Source organism: Perca flavescens, chromosome 17 (genome assembly GCF_004354835.1).
Source record: "Perca flavescens isolate YP-PL-M2 chromosome 17, PFLA_1.0, whole genome shotgun sequence".
Taxonomy (NCBI): Eukaryota; Metazoa; Chordata; class Actinopteri; order Perciformes; family Percidae; genus Perca; species Perca flavescens.
The window spans coordinates 27015208-27028108 of NC_041347.1; the positions used below are offsets into that span (position 1 = coordinate 27015208).

The 12901-nt window shown below is 41.6% G+C and overlaps 1 protein-coding gene across 5 annotated transcripts in view; it reads right to left on the reverse strand.

The window, feature by feature from the left end:
* The window catches only part of ehbp1 (EH domain binding protein 1), a 162239-nt gene that overhangs the window by 107773 nt on the left and 41565 nt on the right, over window positions 1-12901 (reverse strand). For all 5 annotated transcript variants that reach the window (XM_028603153.1, XM_028603155.1, XM_028603154.1 and 2 more), the window contains exon 6: window positions 885-1066. In XM_028603153.1, coding sequence (XP_028458954.1) covers window positions 885-1066 — 182 coding nt within the window. The remainder of the gene's footprint in view (window positions 1-884; window positions 1067-12901) is intronic.

The window sequence follows — 12901 nt, forward strand, 5'->3', positions numbered from 1 at the left end:
ACCATTACTTAATTCACAGGCGCATCAACTTCTACAGTATTCCTTGTATTTTATGTAGTCTTGTGTACTCCCCCTCAGTCCCTCAAAACCACTGCTCCATCACCATCAATGTATTCTCCTCTCTGTTCTTTGTGTTTGGTGTTTCCCAGGCCCAGAGGCTCATTTGAACTGGTGTGATTGAGTTTGTTTGTGTGGTCGACATGATTCCCAGAAGGGTTAACAAGGGTTACGCGCCATCGACCCGCCGCCCGCGCCACAACAAAGGCCTTGTTGCTCTGCTCTCGCTCAACGTGTGTGTGTGTGTGTGTGTGTGTGTGTGTGTGTGTGTGTGTGTGTGTGTGTGTGTGTGTGTGTGTGTGTGTGTGTGTGTGTGTGTGTGTGTGTCTTTAAATGAAAGTTGCTGCTATCAAATTATAATGAATAACAAACGGGAAACACCGTGATTGAGTGTCCTATAATGAAAGTTGGTGATATCAGAGATAAATATGTGAGAATGAATGAGAAGCTACAGTGTGTGTGTGCGTGTGTGAATTAAACTTTCTACAATCAAAGAATGTAAGACCGATGTGTGAAATGTGTACAATTCTGTGTACGTATATTATGTGTGTGTGCGTATCCTCATACATTTTTATTATACGGGTTCACATTTAGAAGAACACCACACATACCCAGACAGATTAGCTTAGTGATTCCTAACAGAGCTGAGGACTTCACGTCTGGTATATTTCTGAAAGACTTGCAATAAAATCTCCAATAGTAGCAGGATCAGAAAAGGCCATCCAGAAGAGTTTATTTACACTACAGAAAAGCCGGGGAAAAAATAGAACATTATGAGCTTCAAACTCTACTTTGGAAAGCCATTAAAAGAGAAGACCAAGACTTACGTGGCTTTTCCCTCACGGAGGAAGATGCAGGAGAGGGAGAACTGCAGTGTGGCTGACACCACCTTCTTTGACAGGGGCTTGAACTTGAGTTTGACATCCGTCTGCGTGGGCATTGGACTGGCATACTGTTTCATGTTTATACTACTGGTGGCCAAGGCCTTTCTCCGCCCTGATGGAGACTCCTGGAGAGGGACGGAAAGATGAAGCACATTCAGGTGAATATAGGCCCATATTACTCAATTGACAGTGCATAGCATTGACACTGCAGACATTAAATGGAAAAACGAAGAGAAAAGGCAGCAAAGGGGCATTTTTTTAAATAAATTTTGAGGATATTTTTCAAGACATAATTGGTTTTGTTTAATTTCTGCTCACTGTTTTACATCCTCCTTTGGGGAACAAGTATTTCATTTTCAGAAAGTGCAGGATGTAGGATACATTTTAACACAGGATACTTTTATGATTACTAATGACTGGTGATTACAACATCCAGTTAAATAATGGTCTATTCGGAACACTGTTGGTTGGTAAATCCAGAACAAGCTAAAATATGTGCCCTCCTGCGTTCCTCATTGTGAATTCAGTTGTGAAATCCTTCCTGATATTTCCTATCAAAAGGTCCATGCTGAAGCCATTTTTGCTGCACTTCTTTTCAGAGATGTGCTCTGGGCCAGGGGCTAGCAGTCAAATTGGAATTTGGGAATATGCCACAGACCAGGTGATAAGAGTTATAGAATCTGTGTGTGGCTCACCAGAGGACAGTGTGTGGAAAATAAGGAAAGCCTTGTCACTGACTGCTAGATATTGAAACTAAACAGTTGGGGATGTTCCAGCCTTTTGTCCCACCCCCCCCCCGAACTGATGGGTTTTGTCTGCTGCAAGTCTGGTTAGGGAAGCACCACGCTGTCAGTGAATACTGACTGGTTCACATCCTTGCTGTGTTGATACCACTCACATACCATGTTCCCCTTTTCGGTTTTGCTTCCTCAGTTTTTGCAGATTCGGTTTTTTATGACGGGAAACGGACATGTGCTCATTTGCATGACGTGAGACTGAGTCCAACGTAAAGTCAGACACTAGTGCACACATGTCCCTTCACAGGCCATGTGGAATGAGAGCGGCAGGCAGTGGCGACACTGAATCTGGCTGCTCTTCCTTTTTCGTATCCTTTTTATTGCATAGATGTCCAAAAACAGCATATGAACGAACACACACACACACACACACACACACACACACACACACACACACACACACACACACACAATTATACCACAGAAAAATACCTTCTTGTCTGAGCTGTGAATAGAGCCCCGAGGATCCATCCTCTCATGCGCACAATGCCATACAAAGCAGAGCAGCAAGCTCTCTTTCACACAACACCAGTTTGGGAGCACATATACATATACACATACACTCTGGCGTGTATAGATAAAGCGATACAAACTCTTTACATTGCCTGTTTCCTGATGTCTTCACACACAAAAACACACACACCTCAGAGGTTTGGCTCTGTGGGGAAAACTTAATCTCAGCCTTATCGCTGAGGACCGCAGGGTATAAATTCATACACATACTCACACAGAGTTGGCATCAGTGCAGAGTGGTGATGTTATTGGTAATATAGTGAGAAACTATGTAAGCTCCAAATAGAGACTAGAAATCTGTGGGCCAGCCTTCACGTACTAACATGGCATGTTAATGTGTATTGTGACTTCAATTCTCACTATTCATAATCATGAAAACATTACACGCCTGTGTCTGACATTGAACCTATGAATACATTATTATGAGGTTGAAAATAGTCAAGAGGCAGACACAACAAACAGAGCACGTAGCCAATTTGGTTCCCTAAATCATCATCAACTATTGCCCTTTGGCGAGATGTTTTAAGACCACAGCAACATGATTTTTAATCACAACACAAAAAATTCAGGTTAGTGATTGCTAATCAATGTATATTCATTAAGTTATGTCTCCCTGCAAAACAAAAAGATGTAATCTGACACAACCCAAACATCTCTAGAATAACACCATGGTAGGGTTCTCTCCTACCATCTCAGGTGGAAAATGTGCTCACTTTGGTTTAGTCTTTGTTTTCCAAAAACAAAAAAATGTCCTTTCATAGCTGACTTTCACTATGTTGCACACATTTAACAACGTCTCTGTATTTGCTTGTTTTTCGTTTTTTTTCCAGTGTTCTTCTAAATGAATATTTGTTTCTTAACTCGCATCCCCTTTTCATAATGCATATCATATGACAGCAGTCAGCACTATACTAATTTTTCCATCAACATGATGTCTTAAAACAACCAATAGATTAACTGATTAAATAACTGATTAATAACTAATTCAAAGTATCTATTCAATGCTGGCTTTCATTTTTGTGTGTGTGTGTGTGTGTGTGTGTGTGTGTGTGTGTGTGTGTGTGTGTGTGTGTGTGTGTGTGTGTGTGTGTGTGTGTGTCAGTAACAGGCTGAAGAACTCACATGGCATGGGAAGTCAAAAGACGTCTTGTCAGTGAAAGGTTGACAGTGTGAATCCCAGACCAGCTGAGGAAATTCTGTTCTCAAAAGCTATACTCCAAGTGCATTTGGACGAGACATAAAACCTAAAATTGTTCTGGCAAAGACGATCGGAATGTGTTTCTCTAACCTCTATCCCTCTGTTTCTATCCTGTCTTTCCATCCTTCCATCTCCCACCGTACATCTCATCAAACCCTCGCTATCCTTCCATCTCGCTCCAGCTTTCCCACCTCACTCCTTGCTCAGACCAATAATTAAATAAAAAAAAAAAAAAACTACAGAAGAAACCGACCAATTGACTAGCGAGGCCACTTGACATTTCGTGCTGACATTTTAACCTTGTCACTTCAGCTGGGGAACATAATGACTTATCATCGGCCCACCACAAACCCCAGCTTGTCCAAAGAACAGCCCATCAGGAGAAGAGGAATATGGCAAAAAAAAAAAAACTCTCCACTCTCTCTGCAGATTACACCCTGGCTATTATACTAAGCTAATAGCGCATGTAGATACGTTATGAATGAATTTGCTAAATGCAACACTTAAGGAGAGGGGATTTAGCAAAAAGGAGGATGGGGAGGAGAAGGGGGAGAGGGATCTTGAAAATAGGAAATACTTAAGGATATGCAAATACCCCGGCACAAGAATGGAATAACCGTTTCAACAGATTTGAGTAGGGACAGCAAACAATGGAATCTTCTCTATTTCCCCGGATGCTGCTTGTCAATCAATGTGTGCGTGCATGCCACTGTGTGTGTTTGAAAGTGAGGGGGGTAGCTGGGATTCGGGTTGTGACTATGTGTAAAGGGAAGGTACAATAAAGAAGTTTAATTTAATACAGAGAGAATAGGACTATCAATATTATGCTCTCTCTTTCTGAGCCCAGAGACTGACTAAATACCTGTGTGTGTGTGTGTGTGTGTGTGTGTGTGTGTGTGTGTGTGTGTGTGTGTGTGTGTAGGGGGCACAATGGGAGAGAGAGAAAGAAGGACAGGGAAAGAGAGGGAGGGTAGAATGAAGGAGGGAGGGGTGATGGCTGTATGCTGCCCCCTAGCCACATCTCAGTACAACTGCAGAGCAACATTTAAGACCAGCTCCGACTTACAGCTTTGTACCACACTCACACAAACCAGGACACAGGTGACAAGACACATGGAAAGCACTAAACATAATAATAAGAGCAATCAAACCTGAAACCTGCCTCTAGTTACTCTGCACTGCCTAATTCATTTTATAAATGACGAACGACTTTCATCCAAGAAGGATGCGTTTGTGTTAAAAGTACCAGTCCTGCGCCTCTCCCCGGTGCCAGCTGGCCCCGGATCGATCCACAGATGCTCCCCTGGTGGGGGGGCAGGGGTCAGGACAGGAGGGGTGCCCGGGGGTCCTGCTGAATCCCTCTTCCCCAAAATGCCAATGGGACGGGTCAGAGGAAGGAGGGGTTGGGATCCTTTTGTCACTGAGAGATGGATTAATTAGGTTGAGTGCTTAAAAAAAAAAACTGGCTTCTTTGTATAAACCTGGTCTGACACACAGACACACACAGCTTTTTAACAGAGGTCACCAGTCAATTGGTTTCTAATTTTAATGACCGATGTTCCATATACTACCACTTTTACTAACAATTCACACGTCAACATTGTCTTTTCTTACACTGACCCAAGTTCCCAAATTTCTGAGAGAGATCGGAGAGACCAGAGAACTACAAACGTACAAATATTATTATATATCAATTCTATTTTAGTTAGTTTGCTATTCTAGTTTGTGGCAACTTTCTCGTTCTTTTGTGCTCTTGCCGTTTTTTGCAATATGTATGGTACAATGATTTGTCAATAACTGAAGTGAGTGTGGCAATGTTTAGTATACTGTTGAGAAAGATAGAAGATAAAAACATGGCTTGGTATCACAACCATGATAAGTAATGAATCACTGGTTCGTCACGTCAAGCAGATGATTATCTAACTTAAGCCTGCTGCCACAAAACAAAAAACAATCCTGAACTGGATGAAAGGGACAACCTGAGGTCAGTCACACTCAACTCTCAACTTTACAGACTACAATGAGACTGCACATCTGAAAAGTCACATATTTGATGTTGTACTTTACCATAAACCGCCATGGTCTAACAGTTCTTTGCAATAAGCGCGACTATGTTAGATGGATCAGAAATCATGCCACATTTGACCGTTTTATTTTCCTTTGATCTCTTCTTCCTCTCTCGTCAACAAAACCTCAACCTCAAAGCAGATAATACGGACAGAGGGGCATCACATTTTCTACTCCACATAAAAAAGTACACAGGCCTTTGTGATTTTTATTCACACGGATCAGAAAAAATAAAAGCCAAACTCAATTTACCCTATGGAATAACCCTGAGGTAGCGCCGATTAGCCCTCCGCCCCGACACCCAAAATCAGCTGGCTCTGGCTGAATTCAGCAGTCAGCAGATTGGAGGAGCTTGGTGTGTGTGTGTGTGTGTGTGGCACCGTGCTATTCCGCTCGCCTCAAGGTCACAGTTATTGGAAATGGAGACATCCAATGTGCTCACATCTCTCTTTGAATGGACACACAATGGAGTGATTCCTCTGTGTCAATTTGGCCTTCCCTGATAACTGATAAGGCAGGCCTTTTTACATACCACCTATGAATACCGCACTATAGGTGTTATAGACACACACACACACACACACACACACACACACACACACACACACACACACACACACACACACACACACACACTCAGATTAAGACCAATTTATTCATCTGCTACTATTATATGTGAGGATTTTTTCCCCCCCCGGAGCAGTATGTATTTTTAAAAGGCAACAATGGACATAAAAAGGCATGCAATACTATCACTGTGGTTATGTGAATTACAATAACAATGGTCTTAATAATGGAATGAAATGTGCAACACACACACACACACACACACACACACACACACACACACACACACACACACACACACACACACACACACACACACACACACACACACACACACACACACACACACACACACACACGATTTCTCTTCTCTAGAACCACCTTGTGGATCCAATTTAACTTAAACCCCGCCCAAAATGGAAATATCTTTCACTGACCACCACCTCTTCCCCGGGGGCGTGAACAACAAAAAACGACAAGGTTGACAAACAGTTGGGGTAAAGTGAGAGAAGTAAGAGAGTGAAGAGAGAAGATTAGTCACAACAAGAGCAGGATTAGGCTTGTTTTAAAGGGAAAGGAGGGCAGATTACAGCACAGTGTGTGCCACAGTTTTGGCTGAATATGGTTTAAAATGACACTGAGCTCCAGACATGGAGTATATTTTGTATAACACTGAGAAACTGCATATGGGACAGACTAGCCTACTGCTAGGTACAGGTACAATCAGTACAGGCCTACAACTCACGAGACAAGAGAAGCGGTTATATTGGTGATAGTGGGGTAAACGTACACAGTCACACACAACCACCCTGCACCAACAACTACAAACAAAAACTCAAACTGGATGAAGACTCGAAATCTCATGAAGCTTTAATGAAGGAGATCTAATGAGATTAATGAGAAGACTAAGGGTGCGAACTACGGGGGAGCTCTTAATGAGACATGGGCTCCCCTGAAAACGTGATTTGTGAAATTTTGAGGGGCCTCTAAAAATATTGACAAAGTTTCATCTTGACGTGCAATTTCAGTTTTGTGTAATGTGATCATCGTGGATTATTATGTCTAAAATTGCAAAAATATTCATTCATGCATGACGGCGATTTAAACCTAATTCACTTGAATAAAGATAATATTCTTGCCATGAGCATCAAGGCTTGGCGGCGCTGCAGTGCAAATTCCTCTCATGTTTAGTAGGCTACATGTTAACTCAAAGATTCGTAGAAAAAATATAAACATTGGAGGCCATTAAATGGTGCGCAAAGTCCTTGAAATCCATTCTGCAGTTAGCATCATATACAGTAGCTATGGCAAAAAGGCAGTTTAATTGATTTTGGTTTTACTAAGAAATTGTGTAGCGATGACGTTAATAGCACGACCAATTCACCTTCTGCAAGCCCTGTTAGCACACCTCCCGTTGGGGTGACAACGCAAGAAGAAGCTAAAGAAATAATGTCTCTGGCTAAAAAATGGTGGTGGTATAACAGCTCGTCAGAGGCCAGTCACCATCCTAACCCCTCTTGCTCCTCTCTCCCGTTAAAATGGAACAGCCAGCAGTGGAGAGACTGGAAGAGCCCATATACATGGCTGTTTGTTAAGGATGGAAGCTTGGGGTGCATCGATTAGGTCTAATTGAATGGAGGAATTATGGTATTCTTTGGTAGCCTGAGTAACTTTAACCGTTGTTCATGTGAAATCTCAAAGACAGCCTGATGCTTTGTTTATAGACTATTTGTGGCTGACTGTTTGCTGTTTGACCTATCGATAAAGTATAATAGGGTAAATCCTGTATAGCGTATACACTTGTAGCTGTTATGTATCTTTGCAAGTCGTCGTAAGTCGCAAGCGCACACACCCCCGGTAAAAATAAGTGGGCTCCCCGAAGGCCACGGTATAGTTTGAACGCTGTGTCCTTGAGAAAGACACATAACATCAACTACCAGCATAGTGGGCATAGTAGGGAAGAGCAGCCATTTTGTAGCTGAGTCTGACCTCTGACCTAATTGTGGAGAGGGCCACATAAAAGTTGGTCTTTGATCAAAAGGAGTTGTAAAGGCAGATTTATAAAATGATCACATTTTCAACTTAAACCAATAAGTCTCCAGCATTTCTTTTGTTGGATATGATAATATATTTTTGCAATAAATGAACAAAACATTGCACTTTGCTCAAATGCACTCATGATTACCTTCAAAAAGCATCAAGTAGGCAATGGCAATCCCTGCGGTTATGCTTAATGACATCAAATTTTCAGACTTGTTCGTTTAATTAATTTCATCCAATTTCTTAACAGATGGTATATCTTGCTTCTGAAGCAAATATTCCGTGTTTGAGACCGTCGTTATCACACATTGGGGATCAGAACGGAGAAAACATAACCTAGTGGGTGTTTGTGTGAGAGACAGAAAAAAGGGGGTTAGAGAGAGAGAGAGAGAAAGCAATGGAAATACACCGAGAGAGGAATGCCTTTAATGCAGGGTTGCCTCTGATGGCAGCAGATGAAAGGAGGGGAGTCACCAACGAGCCAGCCCTTAAAAGGTCTAATCCTAACTGGGAGAGGTGAGTGTTTCATTTGTGACTAACCTCTTGCTAGCTTGCGAGCCAAACACACACAGAAATACAATGAAGAACTGCAATATTATAGAGGTTCAACAACATTAATGAAACCTCCAGATAGAAAAGCTATCATAGATAAACCAAAGAGCCAACAGGTTGAAGGATAGTCACCCTAACCACACACAAAAATCATCTGGCTTCCTTCGTACTCCCTCAGCCTCCCACTTTGACTTGGATGTATATTTAGGTCATTACTATGTGCGCTGTTTGAGCGTATATTTCTGACAGATTGTAGAGATGCACCTGGCACACACATTTACATTAAACAATGTGCAAAAAAACAATGTTGACTGGACAGGGATTACAGTAAAAGCAAGGTATATTTAATATAGGAGGAGATAAAGGAGAGCATTAAAAGCCATTTTGCAGCATGGACATGAAGCAAACTGACATAAAAACCTCTTTAGGATGAGATCTACGCTATGATCAGAACTGGTGTAAACACTGGGGCTGCAACTAACAATTTTATTTTTGATTCATTTGGTTTATTTGTTAGATTTTCAAGAGCCCAAGGTGATGTCTTGTTTTGTTCTAACAACAGTCCATAACCAAAATAATTTAAATTTACAGTTATATAAAACAAGAAAAGCAGAAAATCCTTAATTCTGAGAAGCTGGAACCAGTAAATGTTAGGCATTTTTTTATTAGTTGTTTTGACAAACAACTAATAAACTTCAATTGTCTTGACTAATTGGCTAATAAAAAACAACAGAAATCCTTGAAATTTGCCATTTTCATTAAGTTTTTATAATTAGTCTGCATCATAATTCATAACCAGTGAACATGCTTAGATGGACACCAAGCCAGTATCTCATATCCTCTCCTTCTCCCTTCATTTCTGTCCCTCCTACCCTGCCTCCCTCCCCCTCCCTCTCTCTCCCTCTCTCTCCCTCTCTCTCCCTCTCTCTCTCTCGTCTTATCAGTGTGTCCAGGGTGCCCTCCTCTCTTCGACTCTCCGGGTCTTTCTTTGGGTGGCCCTCAGTGCCCCCCACACACACTCAGACCCAGAGCATGCACTTCAGACAGGGGGCTAATGGGAAAATAAATTACCAGCAGGCAAAAGCCCTGGCTCTGCACTTCTGCTGGAGAGAGAGAAAGGGACACAGGGGGTTTGGAAAGAAGGGGGGGTGGTCAAGAAATGGAAAGAGAGAAGGGTAGAGAAGATGAAAATGAAAGACAGAGAGGTGGATAGCTAGGAGACTGATGGAAAGAAAAGTAGAGAGAGGGGAAAAGATGGAGAAAATGAGGGAGAGGGGGTGATGGAGAAAAAAAAAAAAAAAAAAGAATGGGAGGGAGGGAGATAGGTCGACAGGATTATAGCAGGAGTTCATCCCTGGTCTATAAAGTGCCTGCTCATCACTTTTCCCACCATTTCACCATCTCTGGCCATCATAGAGGCCTAAAATGGCCAATAACATCTCTCACGTACACAGACACACACACACACACTACACAATACCTCCAGCTACTGTATCTGGGATTGATAACTCCTCCTGCATGAAGCAGCAGTTCAGATATCAGGATGGCAGATTAACCACAGTGGCAGACATCGGTGGAGGCGTATGTACGTGTCCAGCTAAATTAGTGTCCTTGTACATGTAAAAAGTTGGACAGATTTGAGTGCATGAAAGATGTTGGAGTGGTTATGTGTGGGTGTGTCTATGTGTGTGTGCCTGTGTGTAACAGAATAAATGACGATGATGGTCGACCACCCAAGTTCTTTTAAGCTTTTCAATCTCATTTTATAGTACGCACTATGACAAGAAAAGACACGCATGTATTGCAGAAAACCCAACCAATAAGTTTTCTGCACAACTGATACAATGCTGACAAAATCTGACTCACTTTGTCACTACGAAAGCAAGAAAACAACCTCCGGCATGTACAACCTAATAACAACACTGGCCTTTAGTCATAAAACAGTTCTGAAAGTGCTTTATGTGCTGAATAGAGGGACATTAACGGTGCCTTCCCAAGAGTCCTCTCTTCTGACCATTTACTAGGGCTGAATGATTTTGGAAAAATAATATTTTTTTTTAAACCAATATTGCGATTAAAAATGTGATTATTTTTTAAGCTCTTTATCTGCTGTATTATTCAACAAAGACAAACAATACATCATTGTCTAGTATGACCAACACAATTATAAACGGCTTCAATCACACTGACTGATTTGCTGAAAGTCCAGCCTTGTAAACACGTAATAATTACCATGACAACATAAAGCACTGACAAATAAGCCTGGTGTAAACTAGGGCTGGGCAATATTTCGATATTATATCAACATCGATATATGAAGCTAGATATTGTCTTACATTTTTACACAAGTGTTGTCTTTTCCTGTTTTTTTTTAAGATTATTTTTTTTGGGGCTTTCCCCTTTTATTTGAAAGTGGATAGATATGAAAGGGGGAGAGAGATGGGGGATGACACGCAGCAAAGGGCAGCAGGTTGCAGGACTCAGCCAACATGGGGCAAATGCTCTTACTGGGTGAGCTAGAGGCCAGCCCGTCTTTACATGAAGGGATGTCATTTTCAGAACTTACCAGACTTACTAGCTGTCTTATTATTTGCCTTTACCCACTTAGCCATTGTATCCACATTATTGGTGATTATTTATGAAAAATCTCATTGTGTTAAGATTTTGTGAAAGCACCAATAGTCAACACTACAATATCGCGGCAATATCGACATTGATGCATTTGGTCCAAAAACAAAAAAAAATCTTGAAATTTGATTTTTTTTAATGTCGCCCAGCTCTAGTGTAAACATTAATATGAAAGACAATAAGAAATCACACAAACTCAAGTGTTGATTGCAGAAAATGCACTATTTAAACACTGTCTGTGAACTTTACTGGACAATCTTTAAATATGTATATGTGCACATTGAGTATGGCACTGCCAGACATAGTGATCCTATGGCTTGACCACGTCAGTTGTAGCAGCGGAAAGCTCCGCTGTGACTCTCGGTTTACATTTTTTGTGTAGCTCCGGTATGGCGACCTGGCTAAAATATGTGCGGGGGCATGTTGTACTGCTTATCCAGTGTATTTATCAAAGCTGTGAGCCCAGGCTTGGTCACCGTACTGAGGTAAACCCTGTTACTGCTTGGGTAATTTCCACGTTCTGTTCTGAAGTACGTTCATATGGAGTTATGCTTTCAAACATTTCGGTCAGTGAGTCTTGTCGGGTGGTATCCCGCCTATTTGACACACTGGTGTTTGGCTTTTTAGCCAAGCAACTATCGTACATGGCTTTGAGGTGTTTTTGTAAGTGGTGATACAGGTTAGCAGTGTTGCTCCGTGAGGTAGCAACATTAGCAGGGCAGGTTTTGCACAAAACTTGGCAGGTTGGTGCTTCCTCTGCAGACTGCTTTACTATTGCGTGTCACGTGACCAGAGTGTAATCGCAGCCTTTGCGGTTAGACAATCTAATTTTAATATATCGTGATTTACTTGCAAATGCAATTTATAGATCAGCCCTACCATTTACGCTCATTTTATCCACTTAATTCTCAAGCATTTGTGTTACTTTCAAGAAAAGGTTGTACTATTACATACAAGTATACGAGTGTATGGTGATACTCCTCCCATCTTTTTTTAACATCACTACCAGATAACAGAAAAGAGGATGCTAAGATGCTCACAAGATCCCAGTCTGGAACCTCTATATTTCACAGATAACAAATGATGATTTCCAGGTAAAGACAACGCAGAATCAGAATCTCCACATCCACTAAATCTTCCTCTAAAGATCGGTTTGTTTTAGCGGTTTTAGGCAGGCTGCTGAGATCTGACAGAGCTATGATAGGACCCTAATCCAGAGCAAAGCTGATTTTCTTAAGGGGAGGGGGTTTAAAACAAGAAAGAATTGCCCCAAGTGAGAGTCTGCCTCTCTCCCACCCTGCTCCATGACAAAGGTGTACTCTCCATGCTAAGTGACAAATCTGGGGAGACAAAGGGCATTAGCAGGGTGATGCTCTGCTTCAGTGCCTCTGATTGTGGCCAACTCAAAGAGAATCTAATATGGATTTTAAAAAGAGGAGAGAGAGAGATTAGAATGAAAGAGAAACAATGAACACCTTCTACCAAGGGGGAATTAGTGGAGGGATTGGATAAGGAGCTGGTGTGTCTTATTGTGTGTCTTATTTTGTGTGTGTGTGTGTGTGTGTGTGTGTGTGTGTGTGTGTGTATATATATATATA